We start from the raw sequence: 19,501 nt of genomic DNA on the forward strand, positions 1-19,501 counted from the left end.
TGAAATTGTCGACAAATGAATACACAAATGAAAATAATATTGCTGTCATTTGCAACACGCACTAAAAAATAGTTGTAATTAAATTTATATTCCTAGATGAATATTATATTATGGTAGTAGCTTAAAATAATTGCGCAAGACATGAAAAAGATTTATTGGAAGATGTCCTTGCCATTAATCGTGGATATTATAATACTTTTAGATACTTAAGACATTTTTCTTGGTGGTGATAAAAAATGGACGACGGGATTAAGTACCTACCTACAAATTTATAAATTCAAAGTCCTCATATAAAATTGGTATGGTAATATTTTTCTGTTATTTTACCTGAGGCACCTTCTTAAATTATAGATACCAACATAAAGTTCCTAATAATTAAGGAGAATTTTTTCGTATGTTTTCGTACATCATCTGCCTAGTATTAAATACAATACAACACAATATATTCATTCAATAGTTTTTAATCCCAATTCGTTCCTAATGAGCATATTATTATACTAGGACAGAGTAGAAGTTATATTAATAGACTTCTTACGAAAGTTGTCAGTAATTTATCCAACGCATTGAGTCCTTTTATCGGATCTAATGCACATGGAAGAAAAAAAAATGTAAGTATATTTTCCGAGCTACGGAATCTGGGCGATGGCAATGATTGAAACATGTCACCCGGCGAGTGTATAACCCCCCTTACAAATGCAGTCGTAATAAAGGGAACGCAAATGGCACTAAGCAACCAAAAGGCCGTCGCCCGCCGTCGTTATACCCACTGAAACTCAACGAATTCGCTGAAAGTACGTGGCTGCAAAGAACTGGGAAATGAAAAAAGGTTGTGAGATCTAGGGGAGACCTTCAAATAGCAGCACCTAGTAAATATTCATTTATTATCATTATATATTTAAGTAAGTACTGGCAGAAGTAATATTTACAAAAAATTGGCCGAATCCAAAAACTATTATTCTGCATAGGCGAAATAAATTCAGCAACAGGCTACCAAGAAAAATATACGTAAGCTAATGTTTTACCAAGTATTTTTGTTTCGCTGAATAACAAAAAAATTTCAATCATTTTCTGATTCCTACAGTAAGTACTATTTTTTTGTATTTTGTGGTATGAGATTGTATTATGAATGTGGTGCGGGAATACCGAATTCATTATCCACGAGTACAGTTACGATAAATTTTGGTTTTCTTATCATGTGAACATATTTTGCAATAATATTTTTGTGGTCAACACTGTAAAATTTATTTATCACAATAGGTAGCTATGAATAACTGATTATATTGTGTTAAAGTCATACCGTTCTATAAATATGTTATGAGATGAGAGAGTTATACTAAAAATAAAATGGTTTATAAACCTAATGACCTATGGCTAAAATAAATAAATATTAAAGTACCTACGTCATACTTATAATAACAAAATGTACAAATTACAATGTACAAAATCACCGACAACTTTGGAATACTTTTACAATTTTCATCAAGAAGTATCCACTAATAAATTATTGATAATATTTTGTGGAATCGTTTCAAGTTTATCCGTTGAATTTGATTAGTTGAGATTGAGATTAATTGATGAAAACTAATATTTTTTGTAGCTGACTCATCGTGGCGTTGCATATCGCGACAGAAAGCTTTCCTTGACGTCTAAGTACATACCAATATAATATAATATTATATTGTAGGTATACCTGTAGCGAAGGGTGACTTTTGGAAAGAGGTATGCTGTGGAGATCAGAGAAAAATAGCACACTTGTCACTCTTGTCAGGTATACTTACGGGAAATAAGAAGATAATAAGATATTACTACTGATGAATATGTACACACTAATTACAACCACACAGTAAATCGATGAAATTTCTCACATTAAATAACTCACTGAAGATATTAAATTGAACGATCAGTTTAAAATGTATTTTCCTAAACAATTTATACACATCAAAAATCATTAAGATAAAATTTATGTTTATTTTTAAAAACAATCATTTATATTCAATTATAGGTAGGTACTTTGATTCGATTAAATGCCATAGATTTTTTTTTTTTAAATTATCTTCTTACAAAGCTGCAGTCATAGACAATAATATTATGCGCAAAGGTTTTCAGCTTCGCCTTTTGAGCCCACCGTATTGCATACATTACGGTAGACGGGGCTGAGGTCATGTGGGGAAAGTCCGTACAAAAAAATCTGCATTCCTCGCACAATAATCCAATACATACAATGTTTGAAGATAGATGACGCTGTGGCATATTTTTTAAGCTTTGACAGAAGGTTCTATATACGTGTATAATACATTCCTACATATACGACAGATGTTGTTGGCAAATTAAATTATTTTTGTAGAATATAAAACAATCAAGTTATTATTGAAATACGTTAATATTCATTTTTTTCTTCAGAAGGTAGGCTTTAAATAGTTTTAATAATTCGCCAATGTTGTATAATGCTATTATTTTTTTAGTTAGGTACCCCAACTCGGGTTTCGCTGTGGTGGGATATTCTCACCCCACCATATGGCGAAACATACTATTATCGGGATAATATTCTAAATAATTTGTTACCACGTAAAAAGTAAAATGTTTAGTTCAATTTCTGTGTAACATTGATTTTTTACCGTATTTAATTAATACATGCATCCGCACGGATAAAAAACCCAAACCATCTGTTTGGCATTCATTCATCTTGTTAATTTATTGTGTCAGAATATGCAACGAGGAGATAAAAATATGGTGTTATAATGTTATATTATAGTGACATTAGTAATAATTTTTAGTTTATTAGAAAAAATCGAGATGGTAGATAAGCAAGGAAGTGACTCAAATCAGGTTGATGGTAATGAGAAATATAAAACAGTTGAAAATTACATTTTTTTGTCAATCGACAATAGTTTCTCTATGATTTAAAAATATATAGGTTGTATTCCGTGAAAGTAGTCATTAAGCACACATAAATTACCGTAATTTGGATGTATATGTACTGTAGAGAATTCCAAAAGCCACAAGATAGCTATTATGCACCAGGATAATTATACCTACTTACCGGCTGATAAGTGATTGCTAATATTAAAGTTGGAATTTTCTCATGAGATCCGATAAACCCATCCGAAAAAGGATCTATAAATATATATCTTTAAATATTTTTTTTTTGAATTAGGAAGTATTGATAAAAAAATCTTACCCAGATGTGAGAGTCCTGAGAGTTCGGAATCTGTAACAAAAAAAAAAACAAATTAATTAATTAAATAAATAAATGAATCCGCAAATTACAACACAGATATGAAAGTCAATACCTAGTATTAATTTAAAGTATAAATAGTTGTAATCCAAGGTTCTGTTCATTAATTTGACACTAGTTTCTTGACGTCAAGAGATAGTCTCGAGAATTCTCAAGATGTTTTTATTTAAGAGAAGAACTCGAGAAGGTACTCTTAAAAATATCTGCCATGACCTTTTTTCTGAAAAACTGCTAAAAACCATTGTTTCCTAGTGTCGTATTTTTTAATTTCTCGAATTTTCAAGATTCTCATTTTATAATTTCTCAAAATAATTATAATCTCGAAATGTCTGAAAATAAACTATAAACAATAATGAAATTGTCTCATTGTTTCTATTTTTTATTTTATTTAACTTTTAATTTTCACAACTGTTGGTGACGTTATATTTTTGAACAATTATTCTTATTTGAACTATTTAAAATACTCAACAAAAACTCTATCCAAACATTTTTTTTCATTATTTCTCGATATTTTGATCACAACTTACTTTATTATTTTTGTACAATATTATTCTGTTGAAACTTTTTAACATACTGTTATGAAAATACATGTTTTAAATTTAGATACATACCTACATATAAAGAAGAAGAAAATCAGCTAAAAATTCAAGTACCTAATCAGTATTATTATTTTGCAATAAAAATATGTTATGAGATGAATTGTATTTAATCATATCATTCATATCCTATATAATTATATTTCATCAATAATTGATAATTATTAATGATAACAAGAACGGTTCGATTTAGAAATAATATTCATACGTATATAATAAATATTTACATACAACTTTAGCTTCCAATCTTCATTAGGTATTTAATGATAGGTATGTATCCTTATTAATTCTGACCTTTAATGACATTGTATCGACAATTCGTGGGAAGTTGTTATTAATAATCAGTAAGAGTGAATTTTCACCCACGATTTAAGAATCAGAATGAATAATGTACTTAATTATTTTTTTAATAATATATACCGAACGTGAATAATTGTCACGGTGGCCATTCTTAGTCGTCGACTCAATTATTTGACGTTTTTGGTGGGCTGTGACCACATAATTTTATAACTGATCACGAAAATCCCAGAAACACAAAACAAAAGTTATAAATGACCACATAAAAAAAACATTCATACAGTAGGAACAATGTGAATAATAATATGACAGTTACACTCGATTGTCCCACTACCCATACCCTTTCAGGCGTTTGTCGTGACGAACGAGAAGCGCCATTCGACTTTGCTTCCATCCCAGGAATCACTTCCCTGTCCTAGTTTCAAATGGCGTGTATCTACATTAACTAATTTACTTTACACACGGGTCTCGCCTTTCGGCATCTTCAGGCACTGTGTACACTCACCAAAAGGCAAATAAACACTGACCACGAATTCATTACCACCGGTCAATAGTATTAATACAGTAATTTGACTTTTCACATCGTTAATTTTGTTATCCTTAGAATTCGGATGATATGAAGTTTTCTCTCGTCATATTATCGCACTAGAGGCTAGACATTGGCCGCCACTTGAAGAGGTTCCACTACTTTACTTCCGAATCTGTGGGCCAAATCTCAAGTTTGATAAATGTACATTTTCCAGAGCAAAATATAATAGATTGAGTGAGTGGATGACCACTAAAATAAAGAAATACCTTGACTTTGGAGGGAAATACTTTCCAGCGAGTCCAGCGACATGTGCTATAGTGGGATTTTCCAATAATAATTTTCCTCAGCAGATTGGGTTTTACTTGAATTTAGTTTCATCGTCACCCAATCAATCAGATTATGCAATAGTAAAAAATAATGAATTCCACCTCTACTGTTTACCTAACGTTATATCGAAGCGAAATTCTAATGATTCAAACTGTATGTAGGTAGAGTGAGTCACGAGTCATGAATCACCATCATTTTAACCAATTCAATTGAATTAGAGACGTTTTCTTAAATGTTACGTTGCAGTCTAGCCTGCAGTGTAGTGCAAATAAAAGTGGAAGGGAACGATTTCGATTGTACAATGAACCATAGTATCATTTTTAACAAAGTAAAAACATATGTAATTACATATTACTGTAAACTATTTTTATCATCTAGAATTTTCGTAATTTCGGGATTATTTTATATAGGTAGGTACTTATGCTTAATATAAAACATTTTTTTGTTAAGTAAATAAGATTGCATGTTCTTCAAGCCAACCGGATCCCGGTATCCCACAAGCCGACGAGATACAATCTACACTCCAAACTTTTTGTTGCTACGCCGCCCCCCCTTTAAAAAAAATCTAATCTTGGCGTCTCCCCCCCTTAATTTCATAAAATAATACAGATATGTTTTTAAATGGTAAAAAAATATTAATACAAAAAATGGAAGAAAAAAAACGTAATTTACAGAATAATAAGAAGGGTTTACTATGTATTATAAAAATATTGATTTTTAAATTAATTAGTTTTTAATGCGATATTTGTGCTTGTTCATTGTGTGTTATTGAGAAGAGTGCTACCTTCGACCATGTCCGATCCTAATAAGATCATAATATGGGCCTCCACAGGGTGGAGATTTGTATTAACACTTTTTACTAACTATTTAAGTTTTCTTTTGTTTTTTTTACGAGAAATGGATGTTAGCCACTTGCTCAACCAATCAGGTCCATACTCTGGTTCATACACAAATTGAAAAACTCGTAGCTCTTTTTTAATACTAAACGGGCTCGATATTTGGAATGCATTGCCGCTAATGCAGGAAATCTCGTTTCGCATAAATATGATATTACGCATGGTGGTAACTTGACAAAGTATTATATTCTTCACTTTGATTCTACCGAAATTGAACTAGAGCTTCAGTCTGAAATGTCTGTTCCAATGAAGTATCGCATGATAATTATATCATTTTTTTCCTTTTTAATAGTAAGTAGTCAATCCAAATTCATCATTTTGTTCATCGACAAATAGATTCTGTAGTATGGCGTTTTATGAACTCCCTCAGGCGTTCCCCAGGGTTCTCATCTGGGGCCACTTTTATTCAACTCATATATCAATGACATTGGCAAGTGTTTTCAACACGCAAACTATATTTTATATGCAGACGATCTAAAGCTATACACGGAAGTGAATAGCCTTGCTGACTGCCATAGACTGCAAGAAGACATAGAACGCCTAACATCATACTGTGACCAGAATCTCCTTACTCTAAATGCTTCCAAGTGTCAATCTATTTATTTTACAAGAAACCGTACACCAATAAAATTTCAGTATGAAATTAACTCCGCGCCAATCCCATTCACTCCGGTAGTCAGAGACCTGGGCGTCCTATTGGATATAAAACTAAACTTTAATGCTCATATTGATCACATTGCACAAAAATCCTCAAAAGCATTAGGTTTTGTTTTGCGTACAGGTAAGCCATTCACCAACACACACGTCATAAAACTACTTTATTTCTCCTACGTACGCAGCATCTTAGAGTTTGCTTCTACTATTTGGTCACCCACCTATAAATCACAAAAAATCAGACTTGAAAAAGTACAAAAACGATTCATCAAGCACCTAAGATATCACAAATCATCACCTCCGACCCAAGTAACACAACATAATTCCACCAGCACACATAACTACAACATCAACTCCCTGGAATCACGACGCACTGTCCACGACATTAAATTCCTACACCAAATCATACATAACGCCATTGACTCGATCGAAATAGTGCAGTCCAGCATATGTTTAAATGTACCCCAGAAACGCACGCGCTCTCAAAAATTATTCCATATACCTAAACACAACACTAACTACGCTAGTAATGCTGTATTCGTTAGAATAATGACTACGTATAATAATTTTTTCAGCGATACAGACATTTTACACCTAACATTTGACACATTCACAAAAACAATTTGCGAAAAAACATACAAAACTAACTTCACACTACCGCAATAAATACCAAAGCCTACTCCCACGCACTCTCACCCATATATACACACGCACGTAAACACATACCTTATATTATATACTTATTTTAAAGTTGTTTCTTCTATCTCACTTTGTTTTAGTTTAATATAAATGTAATAATAAATGTGGAAACCCATTATTGGTCCTTGTATATTATGTAAAAAGTTATAATATGTACTTTCAATGTCGACTGTGAGGTTTCCCAAATAAAAATAAAATAAAATAAAATAAAATGTACTTGCAAACTGAAAACCATTCGTTACATTTCTGTTCAACTTTTCGCGCCTACCAGTTTGGAAATCGCTGCTCTATAGACTTTATACGGCGGAGATACGGGATGGCGAGCGATAAAGATACTTTGAGGCGCCGTGTGTTGCCATAATACTCCAGCTAAGGGGCGGATATAGCTGGGGAAGAAGAAACGAATAAATGTTTTATGTCTTTAAAACCATATATTATGTTGGTACCTATTAGGTATACCGATCTATGTATATAATATAGTCGGTACTAAATTACCAATCAAGCATGTTCTATAAACATTCTTTTAAAACAGATAAATATGTGATTCACAACAATTATGGATCAAGCCCATTAAAATGGATCCTGAGATATTCGGGCCTAAAGTTAAAACTCCTTTTGTTAAATTCAGGAATGTTCTCACTGTATATACCTACTTACCTACCTACCATATTTTGATACTACATGGATCAATTTAAATAAATAGTAGAAACATAAAGTATACTCAGTCTTTATTAATATTAGCAAATTAATGTTACCAAATACTTCTTTATACTGCTGAAGGAGCTGTTAAAATGGACATGATCCACATTCAATTTGATGTCTTATATCAATACTAGTATTGCGATTGCGATATTAATACACAATATAAAAATCTGTTTTATCTAGCAACTGAAATAAAAAAATCGAATTTTATGAAAATTGAACTTGATCCATAATTATTGTGAGCCACCCAAATATGTATATATGTACCTATTGATGTACCTAATCTAATTTGAATCTTGCTAGCCTCCAGCTTTGCACATTAATTAAATTTCGTGTCTATGATTTGTGTTGATAAATATGTCACATTACATCGTTGCCAGAGAGCAAAAAAATATTTTTGGAGAAGATATCTCTGGATTTTTGTCTAATCATGTAAATCCGGGTCTGAAATCATTCTGACTGTAAGAATAATCTGAGACTTTCCCTTCCCGTAGTGCAAAATTGACTTTATAAACTGTATTGATACGACGTGAACATTAATGATGTGAATATAATAATATTATAAAATAAATATAGTAATATACTTACTCACTTCTCGTGACGCCAATGTGAAATAGATACTCGTATATATTTGAATCACTAGTGACTAGTTGTACCTAGTGAGTCCTCTGCCTGCCCATTTTACCAACCTAAATAATTAATGATTCATTTTATTCTCCAGTTAGCTGGAAGCCGAATCCCACTAATTGAAAATACAACAAGTGAAGAGTGGTTCCAAAAAATAATTTCATAACAAGATTTTACAATAAAATTAACACTTCTCAAATGAACTACGCTTTTCCGTTTTCTCAGAATCGATTATGTATCTCATTATGTTTCCTATGAACTATTTATTATTGATGTTCGTACTACGTTAGATTTTTTATTCTTGACTACACACCATAGATTTATTAAATACTCTGTAGGTACACCTTATATTATTGTTTGGCGTCTTATTCGCTCCATTTGGAAGACTGCATCAAAGAGATAATGCGCCATGCACCATTATAGTAGAAGCAGTAGGTAGCTAACATTTTAATAGCGTATTCCAGAAAGTTTTTTTAATTCGATGGAAATTATAGTTACAGAAAATTAATATTCTGTACGTTGAACATATTGCAAATATAAAATGAAATAGCGGTTTCTATATATTATAATGTGCTGTTATGGTGATTTTACGTGATTATTCTTTTAAACCACGGCTCATTGGAACTGCGTATTTTGTAGAACTGGTGGGAGACTCCTGGAGACAAAAAAATGGAGAACAATAATTATGGACAGGAATACAACTTACTTTGTGATGTAGCCAGTGACGTCCCTAGACAAAATGCCGCCCCTGAGCAACGCCAAAATAACGCCCCTTTTAATACAGTATTTTTTATCACCCGTGCACGTGTCGTTTCTGGTCACCATGGACGTCAAAGGGCAACAAAAGTAAATTGGGCATCGCGAACCCGACAAAAAAATACAGCCCTGTTAAATCTTTTATGTTAATTAATACATTTTGTTTCCAACTAAATAATATTTTTGTTATTAGGTACTAAGTTTAGGTAGCTATTTCTATATATATATATCAAATGATTCTCCTCGATTTGCCGCCTTTCGAGTAACTGCCGCCCCCAAGCGACGGTCAAACTACCTACCCCTACGGGATGTCACTGGATGTAGCGGTATTGGAATGATTCATTGTTTATAATATTATATTGGGTACAAAATGATAGATAAGATTTATCTATTAATAATAGTCAACTTATTTATTAGTCGCAAGCTATTTCGGTTGATTTTGAGGTTAGACACATGTATTTTATGGTGATAAAAACTAATTCGAAGTAAAAACTTGATATTTTACAGTTTAAAGCCTAATGCCGGGTCCAAACTGGTAACATGTCGCCGGCAACCTCGTTAAATTTTCTGATAAGTATGATAATTATCGTAAAATTTAACGAGGTTGCCGGCGACATGTTGCCAGTGTGGACCCGGCATAAGATCAAAATATCAATGTTCTGGTCTAATCTGATTGATTCTACATTTAGACAAGTATTAGTGATGAATGCTACCTCCTTTAAATAAAACTTAATATTTTGATATTGGTAGGTACCTACGCCATGACATACCAAGATGATGGTGCAACATTTTAAATTCCATTGATTTTAAGTTTGGACATATTGTATTGTATGGTCATGAATACAAATTATAAGTTAATCTATATATTTTGCAATTAAAAGTATGTACTTATTGAAATTACCAATGTGGATACCAAGGAGAATTAAAATTGTAATAATAACACAAAATAATTTTATTTTTAAGTAATATACACATCGAAGAAATAGACTGGTTCATATTATTAATAGACGCATAAACGTAATTTTATTATAAGTGCATAATTTAAGAAAAGTTCATTTTGAAATATCAAGATAGATAAAAGCCTACTAAAAGTCGAATAAAATTGTACCAATAATTTTGTGTAAAAGCTGTGCAAGTTTTATCAGTATTGGTCAAGTAGTTTTTGAGTTACAGCCGACAAAGAACAAAGCAAACATAGAGACATACAGATACCCCAATGTTATTATTTTAGTATATTATTTATAATATTATATTGTATACGCGGATTGTATTATTTTTCGATGTTTAATTACTTCAAATGAAATTACATAATAATATGTGTATATTTAATTATTTAACTTCACACCTTTATTACAAAGTGTAGGTAAGCATTCCCAGCGGCAGATTAAGCGCTCTAAAGCATGGGTGGCCAACCCGCGGCCCGCGGGCCGCATGTGGCCCGCTGGGTGTCAACTTGTGGCCCGTGGAGCAGTGAGAAAATAAAAATAATATCAAATGCTACCGCTAGATGTACTAATTTTGCAAATTGAGATTCGATAATGGCTCAAGATTTAAAAAAACACCGTGTGCTTTTTGCTGCATTTGTTACGCCATTCTCTGTAGACGTGAATTTATTACCAGGAAATTTACAAATGGAACTTTGTGAACTATGTTGCGATGAACAGTTAAAGAAGAATTTCCACAAGGTTGGTTTGGAAGAGTTTTACAAAACATATTTGGACAAGGAGAAATATCCTGCATTTTACAAACATGCTCTAATGATGACTTCACTATTTGGAAACACTTACACGTGTGAACAGCTTTTTAGTCCGATGAAGCATATCAAATCCCGAGTGAGAACACGAATCGCGGATGTGCATTTGGAAAACTGTTTGCGTGTAGGAACAACCTCACTCGATATCGATATTGATGCACACGATAGTTCTGCCACACAAAATCAAACTTCTCACTAAAATTTATTATTTTTATATTATATTGTTTATTTTTTATTATTTAAAAATGTCTAATCTAATTTATATGTTCGATTCTAATTTTTGTTTTATGTTATTAATATATATAATATAAGTATATTTCTTTTTTGTTTTGTATTATAAAAAAATCGGTTTTGCGGCCCGGTAGGAAATCTCATTTTAAGAATCTGGCCCGGCTGCTGAAAAGGTTGGCCACCCATGCAGTCTAAAGGGACCCCACCGCCTTCAATATTAAACGAAAATATCCAAAACTACGTTGAACTACAGTCTAAGGTTGAACTGCTTATTACAGAAAATTAACGCAGGAAGTAAGTTTCTGCAATCTGCTTATCTCTGCAAAATGCTCATCTCATAATGCCTGCAGAAATATTATTATTTTCACTCAAAACAATATTGACATGATATAGTATTGAGTAGGTACATATTCAAATTTATTTATTTTTACATACCGTTAACATTACAAATTACAAATTTAAGAAGTTCACAGCATGACATTTAAAAACAAAGAAATAGTGTAAATAAGAAATAAATATACCTATGCGGCATCACAAAAACAGTAGGTATGATAAGTAAAGTAAAAGGTACAAAAATTATAAAAAATATAAATTATAAAGCATGGAAATTGGAAGCACATCGAATGAGCTATTTTAAGAATTTATAAAACAACGTCCACCTATAAATACTCATCCTCACGTCGGTGGAATATATCAACATCCGAAGCGGTTTGGTATGTAGGTATTGCATTGTCTTTTGTAGAATTTATAGATAATCTAAATTACGATATTAATACTATTTCTTTGTTTTTAAATGTCATGTTGTGAACGTCTTGAATTTATAATTTGTAATGTTCACCGAAGGTAAAAAAAAAAAAAAAAAAAAAAATTCAATGATACGACTTAAGATACTGATAAGGCCATGATCTGTGATTAAATTGTACGTGTAGATGCGAAAAAATAACATCATTAAATAATGTACAATTTATTTAAAATATTTTTTATATGAATGCCTCAATTATTGGTACTGTGTGTGGCCTCCAAATGGTTAAATGCGGCCCTGGGGATTCCAGGGATAGATCCGCCTCCATGTTGTATGAATTTGGTCAAATGTTTGTCAAACCGATTTGGATTTCCGTTTTTAATATATTATAAGTACATCATGACGTAGGTATATTATGTACATAGTAAATTAATCTTCAGACGATTGACTAGAAAATTTTCCTAACTGATTTGCCCCTGCCTAACCGTAGGTAGAAATATTATCTTAAAATCTGCAATAGGTACCTACGTGCGCATGTCAAACAGTCAAACCTTACTCAATAAGCCCGAGGAATATTTATTTTAATATTACAGTGCTTCTTTTGGGTACACGAATCTGATTGACAGGTTTTCATTTAATATTAAAAAAAATGTAGCTGTCATCTTTTGCCAATTTATCAGCCCGAAGAACCGTTCGTTGTATTAAAAAAGAAATCAGCTGAATTCGTTATGTTTTTTGTATCTCATTTTTAATGTAACTATCATCATCATTCTTTATTTAACATGACTGCTTGCATTTACAACATCAATGGCGTACCGTAAATACTAAAATTATTATATTATATTCTTCTGATAACTTATTGTGACCTCAAACATCATAGCCAGGTTCAATCTACATCATAGTGACTCTATGCATACCCACATACGAATAATAATTGTATCTTAATTATATAAATATAATATTACTTGTTAAAGGAATTAAATGATAGAATTAATATTTAGGATGGTGTAATATGAATAATGTAGCGAAGAGTATTTGGACCAAGTTTAGAAAAAGATTGAAACTGAACATCAAACCATATTACAATTCTATAACCTTTATTTATATTCCATAAAAAACATATTCCCGGCTTTATTTATCTTGATTATTGATATAAAACCGTTTTCAAAATCTGCGAATATTATATTTACTGAATGTAAATAAGTGCTATGGAATTGTAATAACAATACATCCACAAAGATAATGATCGTATTCCAACATGAATATTTTTTTATTTGACATTTAATTTCATATTTTCTGATAAATTAACGCACAAACTGAGATGGGTGACGTAGATAATGATGCTCCAGATAATACCAGATGACAGCGCACCAGATATACCCATAGGGTTAATGTAAGTACTAGCACAACTTGTATTTTTTTAGGAACGCTGCCTGTGAACCTATCCCGCACCCTTAGATTATAGAAAAATACCCGCACCCAAATATATTGTTACCACTGAATTCTTAGTTTCTTAGTAGATAACTAGGTACACTGGTAATAATTGCGAAATATCTGTTGGCAGTTAATATAAATTTAGAATAATAGTAGAGCTTGAGTAAATCAGAATACCACTGCTGTGATGCAAGTCAAAGAGCACAGGAAACGATTATGGAAAGAAAAACGAATAAGATAACTGCAGAACGATGAGCTTCTTTTGAAATAATATTTATAGTCAAGTGCCAGATGATTTATAGTCGGCAGTTAACAATATGGTTTCCGTTAATACGATTGTGTCCTTTTCGCGAGGAAAGTTTCTTGGAGCAACAGACCTATGTGTATTCATATTTTAGTATGAAACTAAAAATCTTCTATTTCGCGTATACATCTCTACATAATTCCCCACCCTCTTCTGCTTCTGTCCATTCATAATATGGTAACCAGACAAAACATAACATAAAGAAACAGAATACCGATAAACAGAACTATGAGAATTCTGGGACAGGGGCAAATAAAACATTATTTTTTGTTTCAATTTATTAATTAAATAAGTACTTATAAAACTTAAGTTTATAAAAGAAATATACTTATATAAATATTGGCCATTCGGCGTAAAAACCTCAATTTATCTTCTTGATTTTGATAATCCTCCACAACCATTGCCACTTGATTACTAAGAGTCAGGCACCTTTTTTAACTTCAAGGTGACCTGTATGGGCATTGGCTAATAATAATTGCTGGCAAGCTATATCTCGTTTATTAGGTTCCAAATGATTGTGTGACTACAATGAAACAATGAGTTTATGGCGTTGTGAAAACCTTCACAACAATTTGTAGTCTTATCTTATATGACATTTCTCAGTAGCAGCCTCAAAATGATTCCATGTTCTAATTCTAATTGGAAAGATAGGTTATCTTCGCGCAACTCATTCGAAGTAGGTTGATAGGAAATATGCGAGAACTTCATTATAGTTATCCTCATCATCACCATGGCAACTAGTTGTTCAAATACAGTTCTCACATCTGGTATTGGCACGAAGGAGACAACAGTTAGGGACTTCAGTTTCAATTTCATGTCAATATCAGACTTGTACATTGCTTTTTTATTATCGATTTTTTACGGCGTATTGACAACCTGTGCTATTAATAATATATACATACAGCATAATATTAATGAGATACGAAAATTTCAATATTACATGTTACATTTTTCCTGAAATGTCATAGTTCTGTTTATCGCTGTTCTGTTTTGTCACCGTTCTGTTTCTTCATGTTCTGTTTATTCATGGAACCTCACAATATATACGAGCGCTCTAGCGTGTCGGTTACTAAATATAGAGGTCAAATTTTAAGTATGTAAGTAGGAAAAATATTATTTATTTTTAATTTTACGTATAGTCGATGTGAAAAACAATTATTAACTACGTAGTTTATAAAAATATGTATGTACCTACCCAGGTATATTATAAATGGAAATACTTACCCATTACATTTAGTCACCTATCAGCAGAAACTCATGTTATTATAATATTCAGCTTTTGGCAGCACGATGCAATTTTCTTGGTGCTCGCATAATATTATGCATATTCAAGTAATATGAAAAAAATATCATAAAGTACTTAACCAAAACCTTTTAATATAGCAGTGGTGCCATTTATACTATCTACATTGATTATTTACCTAATGCATAACACCATTAATCATTAATCATTTATTTGTTGATTTATCGCACAGAAATAATATGGATCTACAATCTACATATTAGTAAAAAACTTCAACGACATAACATGTGAAAAATACATGGGTATCTCTCGGTCTTCCTTCTTCCGACCACATAGATAAGGACGGGGAATGTTTAACAACCTACTCTCGTAAAATAACTGCTAATACACCCCCATCTCCGCATAGTGTGAAATGTATGCGCCATGTTATACTCCATTGGGAGCGGATATTAAAAACATAATATTGTACGACTATATGTCAAAAGGTGAAGTCCACAGAAATAACCTACATACCTATATGTATTTGGAAAAAAAATCCATTGACTCGTGGATTTTCATAGATTAAGCGGCATATAAAAACAATGTAAGTACATGAATAACAACTGTATAACCAATAGCATCAGTAAACGAAAGTTCGAAAGTTTAGAGATCAGTGAGATTTGAATTAGACACCCTCAAACACAAAACTTTAAGGTCAATTTAATCGCTTTTGCTAAAAACAAACGCTTAATTTACAAATGCATGCCATCCAATGAAACTAAATCAGACCTTTCCTGAAAAATCCCCTGATTTACTTACTATCTTCGAGGAATCCCATCATTTTGTGCATATGTAAACAAAATAAGGTAACCATGTGTTATATAGAGGGGATACAACATTGTAATTATTTTATTAACCTGTCCTGAACTGAAACAAGAAGCAGCACTCGCATTCATATACCCAACACTATTTATTTAAATATGATGGTCTGTCCAACTAGCCTGAAACACCAAGGGAGGAAGAAAAGTTAAGAGCGCTCGATGAAAACCCAAATAATAACAAGGATTATGGATCACGATATTGAAAACTAAATAGGTACCATGAAGAGTGAAGGAATGCCTTCATCCAGCAGCGAATTGAATCAACATAAAAAACTAAATTCATCAACCTCAATATTATATTGTCACACTCGTTTATATAGAAGTAGATATACGGTTCATTCTGTTTCAAAAAGAGTGAAAAAGACGTTTAAGATTTTCCCCCCACGACTGAAAACAACAATAATTAATACAAGAGCTACAATCCACAAATTGTTCATTCGATGGGCTTGGAACTCGGAAGACCACAAAAATAAAGAAGTAGTAGGTCCCTACGTAAGACTTAAATCCACATTGACTAAATGTCTTTAGTAGCAGAAAGATGCAAATCCATATTATTACCTTCTTATTTTAATAATTTGTTTGGATATTCAAAATGTACTCGTAATTGAACGTGTTTATTTTTATATATTTTAGAAATGAAAACTTTAATTTAATTAGTTTATACAAAAAATGATCATCTTATTATTGTATGTTCTTATAAATAAGTTATTTTTGGCTCTCCTGAACAATTGGGAATGGCAGTTGTATCAGTCTTCCCCTGATGTACCTACCTACAGATAGTATGTCTGACATTTTGTTTCTACTACAATATAACCATCTAGTGCAGGGTTGGCGAACCTTTTTACGTACGCGTGCCAAAATTTCCCAAATATTATTTTTTGATTGTCTGACATAAATAAATTCTATTAAAAAAGTTCAAAAATTATTATTGAGTTTTTGAGTCTTGAGGTTCTTTACGCATACATTGACGCTAGAATTGCTCCGACCAGGTAAGGCATTCTCTCGCTTCAGTGGTCTCAACCATTGTAAAATTAATATAAATCGATCAAAATCAGAGGTTCGCGGCGCGGCTTCCCCCGCCGCCTGACGAGGTCAATGCGATAATATTATATGTTCAACATAAAATGTTCGCGTGTCATGTAAAATCATCTCGCGTGCCACTAGTGGCACGCCATCACCGATAGTATCTAGTGCAGTGGTTCTTAACCTGGGTTCAATCGAACGCCAGGGGTTCGGTGAGTCAGTCTCAGGGGTTCTGCGGAGGTCAAGACACACACCCGACTCACATGATTCGTGATGACAACAAATGGTAACGTACCCTGTTATTGCTAAGAAAGCTCTGGAGATTTTCATACCGTTTGTTACAACATATCTTTGCGAGCAATCCTTTTCGAGGATGCTGGACATAAAAACAAAGAAAAGGAACAGACTTTGTTGCGAAAAATACATGAGAGTGGCACTAAACTTGCCAAGGTGAAGCCGCGCATTTCTGAACTGGTCTCTGAAAGTCACACTGATTTGCAGTATATATTCATTATGTTTTTGTTTTTGTGTGAAAATCATGTTTTAATGGTTTTGTTCTTTGAACACAGTGATGATGATGCACGGTTCGTTTTGTGCATCAGTAAAATATATACCAATGTTTTGAATTTGAAAAAAATCATATTTTATTTTTCCAATTAAGAAGGGTTCAGTGAATGCGCATATGGAACTGGCGGGGATCAGTACCTCCAACAAGGTTAAGAACCACTGATCTAGTGCTTTAATTAAACCGTACACAAAGTTAGATATCCGATTTATGTTGAACAATTAATTAATATTAGCATACACATGGTACGAGTACATTTTAGTATGTATAGTATGTATCACATTATTTAGATAGTCACCTCCTCATTTTGCGGCATCTATTTTACAATATTGTAGTCATCAGACACAATATTTTAACGATATCCAATTTACAATACCGACCTACTTGGTTGAGTCTTCAGCTTCTCTCGCCAATAGTGTCGTGTCGCAAGTCAGTCGGTTACCCAAGTGTGCAAATAGTTGAATATTGTGGATTATTGACAGGTAATGAATGCATGCGTGAGCGATTTGTGTGTTGCTGAAGCGCCTTGAAACGGAATCAGTAGGCACTCCAGCACGCCATGTCAGCGCACCATACAACGCATTTACAACATTTACCTACACAAGTGCACGAAGTAGTTTGAGAATATCCGCATTGCAGTGGCGTTCAGAATTTTGCGACATGAATAACATTGATTGTGGGGGGTAATTTTAATTTTAATCTAGAAATCCAAATATTTTGTAGAAAAACAAGCAGATTAACTGTTATTTTCATATTACAGATTTATTTGTAACAAGTTTCACATTTGTATACTGACATAAACATACAAAACGCATTGCAATACTGTTACAACCCTAATATATATACTATACTATAAGTAATATAAATATAATCTATAAAACAAAATCTGTTAATACAAACCCCCACTCTGTGGAGGCCCATATGATCCTATTAGGATCGGACATGGTCGAAAAAAAATGTATAGTTTTCATTTAAATAAATAATCATGTATAAATAGTAGGTACATTACAGTACTTAGTTACGTAAGTAAAACAAAAACTTCACAATACCACTCCCTCTATCAAAGTAATAAGTCAATGTATTTCCAAAGTACCCATACGTACCATGGATTTTTTTAAATAATATTAATTGATATTCATCATTTCGTATGTGAATAATAATTATTTTTACCGTTATACTTATTTAATAAAATCATCAGATCATGAAGAGTGAAGAAACTGAGCTGTTCTCCCGTGACTATTGTGGTTGTCACAGAATGTTTGTTATCATAAACACAATTATGTTTGACTACACAAATTTCAAGCCCAACCAATGATTTTATGTTCGTCATACTTTAAAGAATGTACCTACACATACCTAGGTACCTATATTGAATACATGCAGGGCTTTTTTTCCATTTAACGCGGTGGAACGGCGTTCCGGCACCTTTTTTCACGGTTTTATTTCAAAATCAATTAAACGAAAAAATATTTGCGCTTAAGTAATTACAATAATAATTAGTTAAAATGATAAAATAAGGTACAGGTGGAAGCCATTTTGAATGTTGGCGTGTTAGTGTTAGTGAAGTAACCGTATAGTTTAAATAGCAAACATGCGTATGTAACTAGCTTCATACGTATGCTGCGTATTATGATTTTGACAGTTTGACGTTTATCGCATGGCAGCATCTGCGTATATTGTTATTTACGTTTGTTTAGTCAGTTTGTGTTACGATTACGTGTTGTGCAACTATTTTATATATTATTTAGTGCAACCCCAAGTTTAAATATGAAAAAAATTTCCTGTTACTTCTCAACCACCGGCAGCGGCGCCGATTCCGCAAATAAAAAGCTCAAAACAGAAACGATGACAGAAGATATGGAAATATCGGTACATGTAGATGTTCCTGAATCATCTCTAGCTGATCTCGGGGATCAAGGTCGAACTCAAAACGATTGGCCAGACTGCTGGTCATTAGATCAAAAAAACGATTTTTGCTCAAAAAATGAATGGTTGAACGTACACAAAATGAAACTTGGCTGCACAATT

The 19,501-nt window shown here is 32.5% G+C and overlaps 1 protein-coding gene across 3 annotated transcripts in view; it reads right to left on the reverse strand.

Moving 5' to 3' along the window:
* The window catches only part of LOC147079196 (uncharacterized), a 454,759-nt gene that overhangs the window by 230,834 nt on the left and 204,424 nt on the right, over window positions 1-19,501 (reverse strand). For all 3 annotated transcript variants that reach the window (XM_085954516.1, XM_085954520.1, XM_085954528.1), the window contains one exon: window positions 3,179-3,208. In XM_085954516.1, the coding sequence (XP_085810642.1) occupies window positions 3,179-3,208 (30 nt within the window). The remainder of the gene's footprint in view (window positions 1-3,178; window positions 3,209-19,501) is intronic.

The sequence above is a fragment of the Rhyacophila brunnea genome, unplaced genomic scaffold, assembly GCF_057557595.1.
Source record: "Rhyacophila brunnea isolate RB1 unplaced genomic scaffold, BYU_Rbru_1.0 scaffold_10, whole genome shotgun sequence".
NCBI classification, from domain to species: Eukaryota; Metazoa; Arthropoda; class Insecta; order Trichoptera; family Rhyacophilidae; genus Rhyacophila; species Rhyacophila brunnea.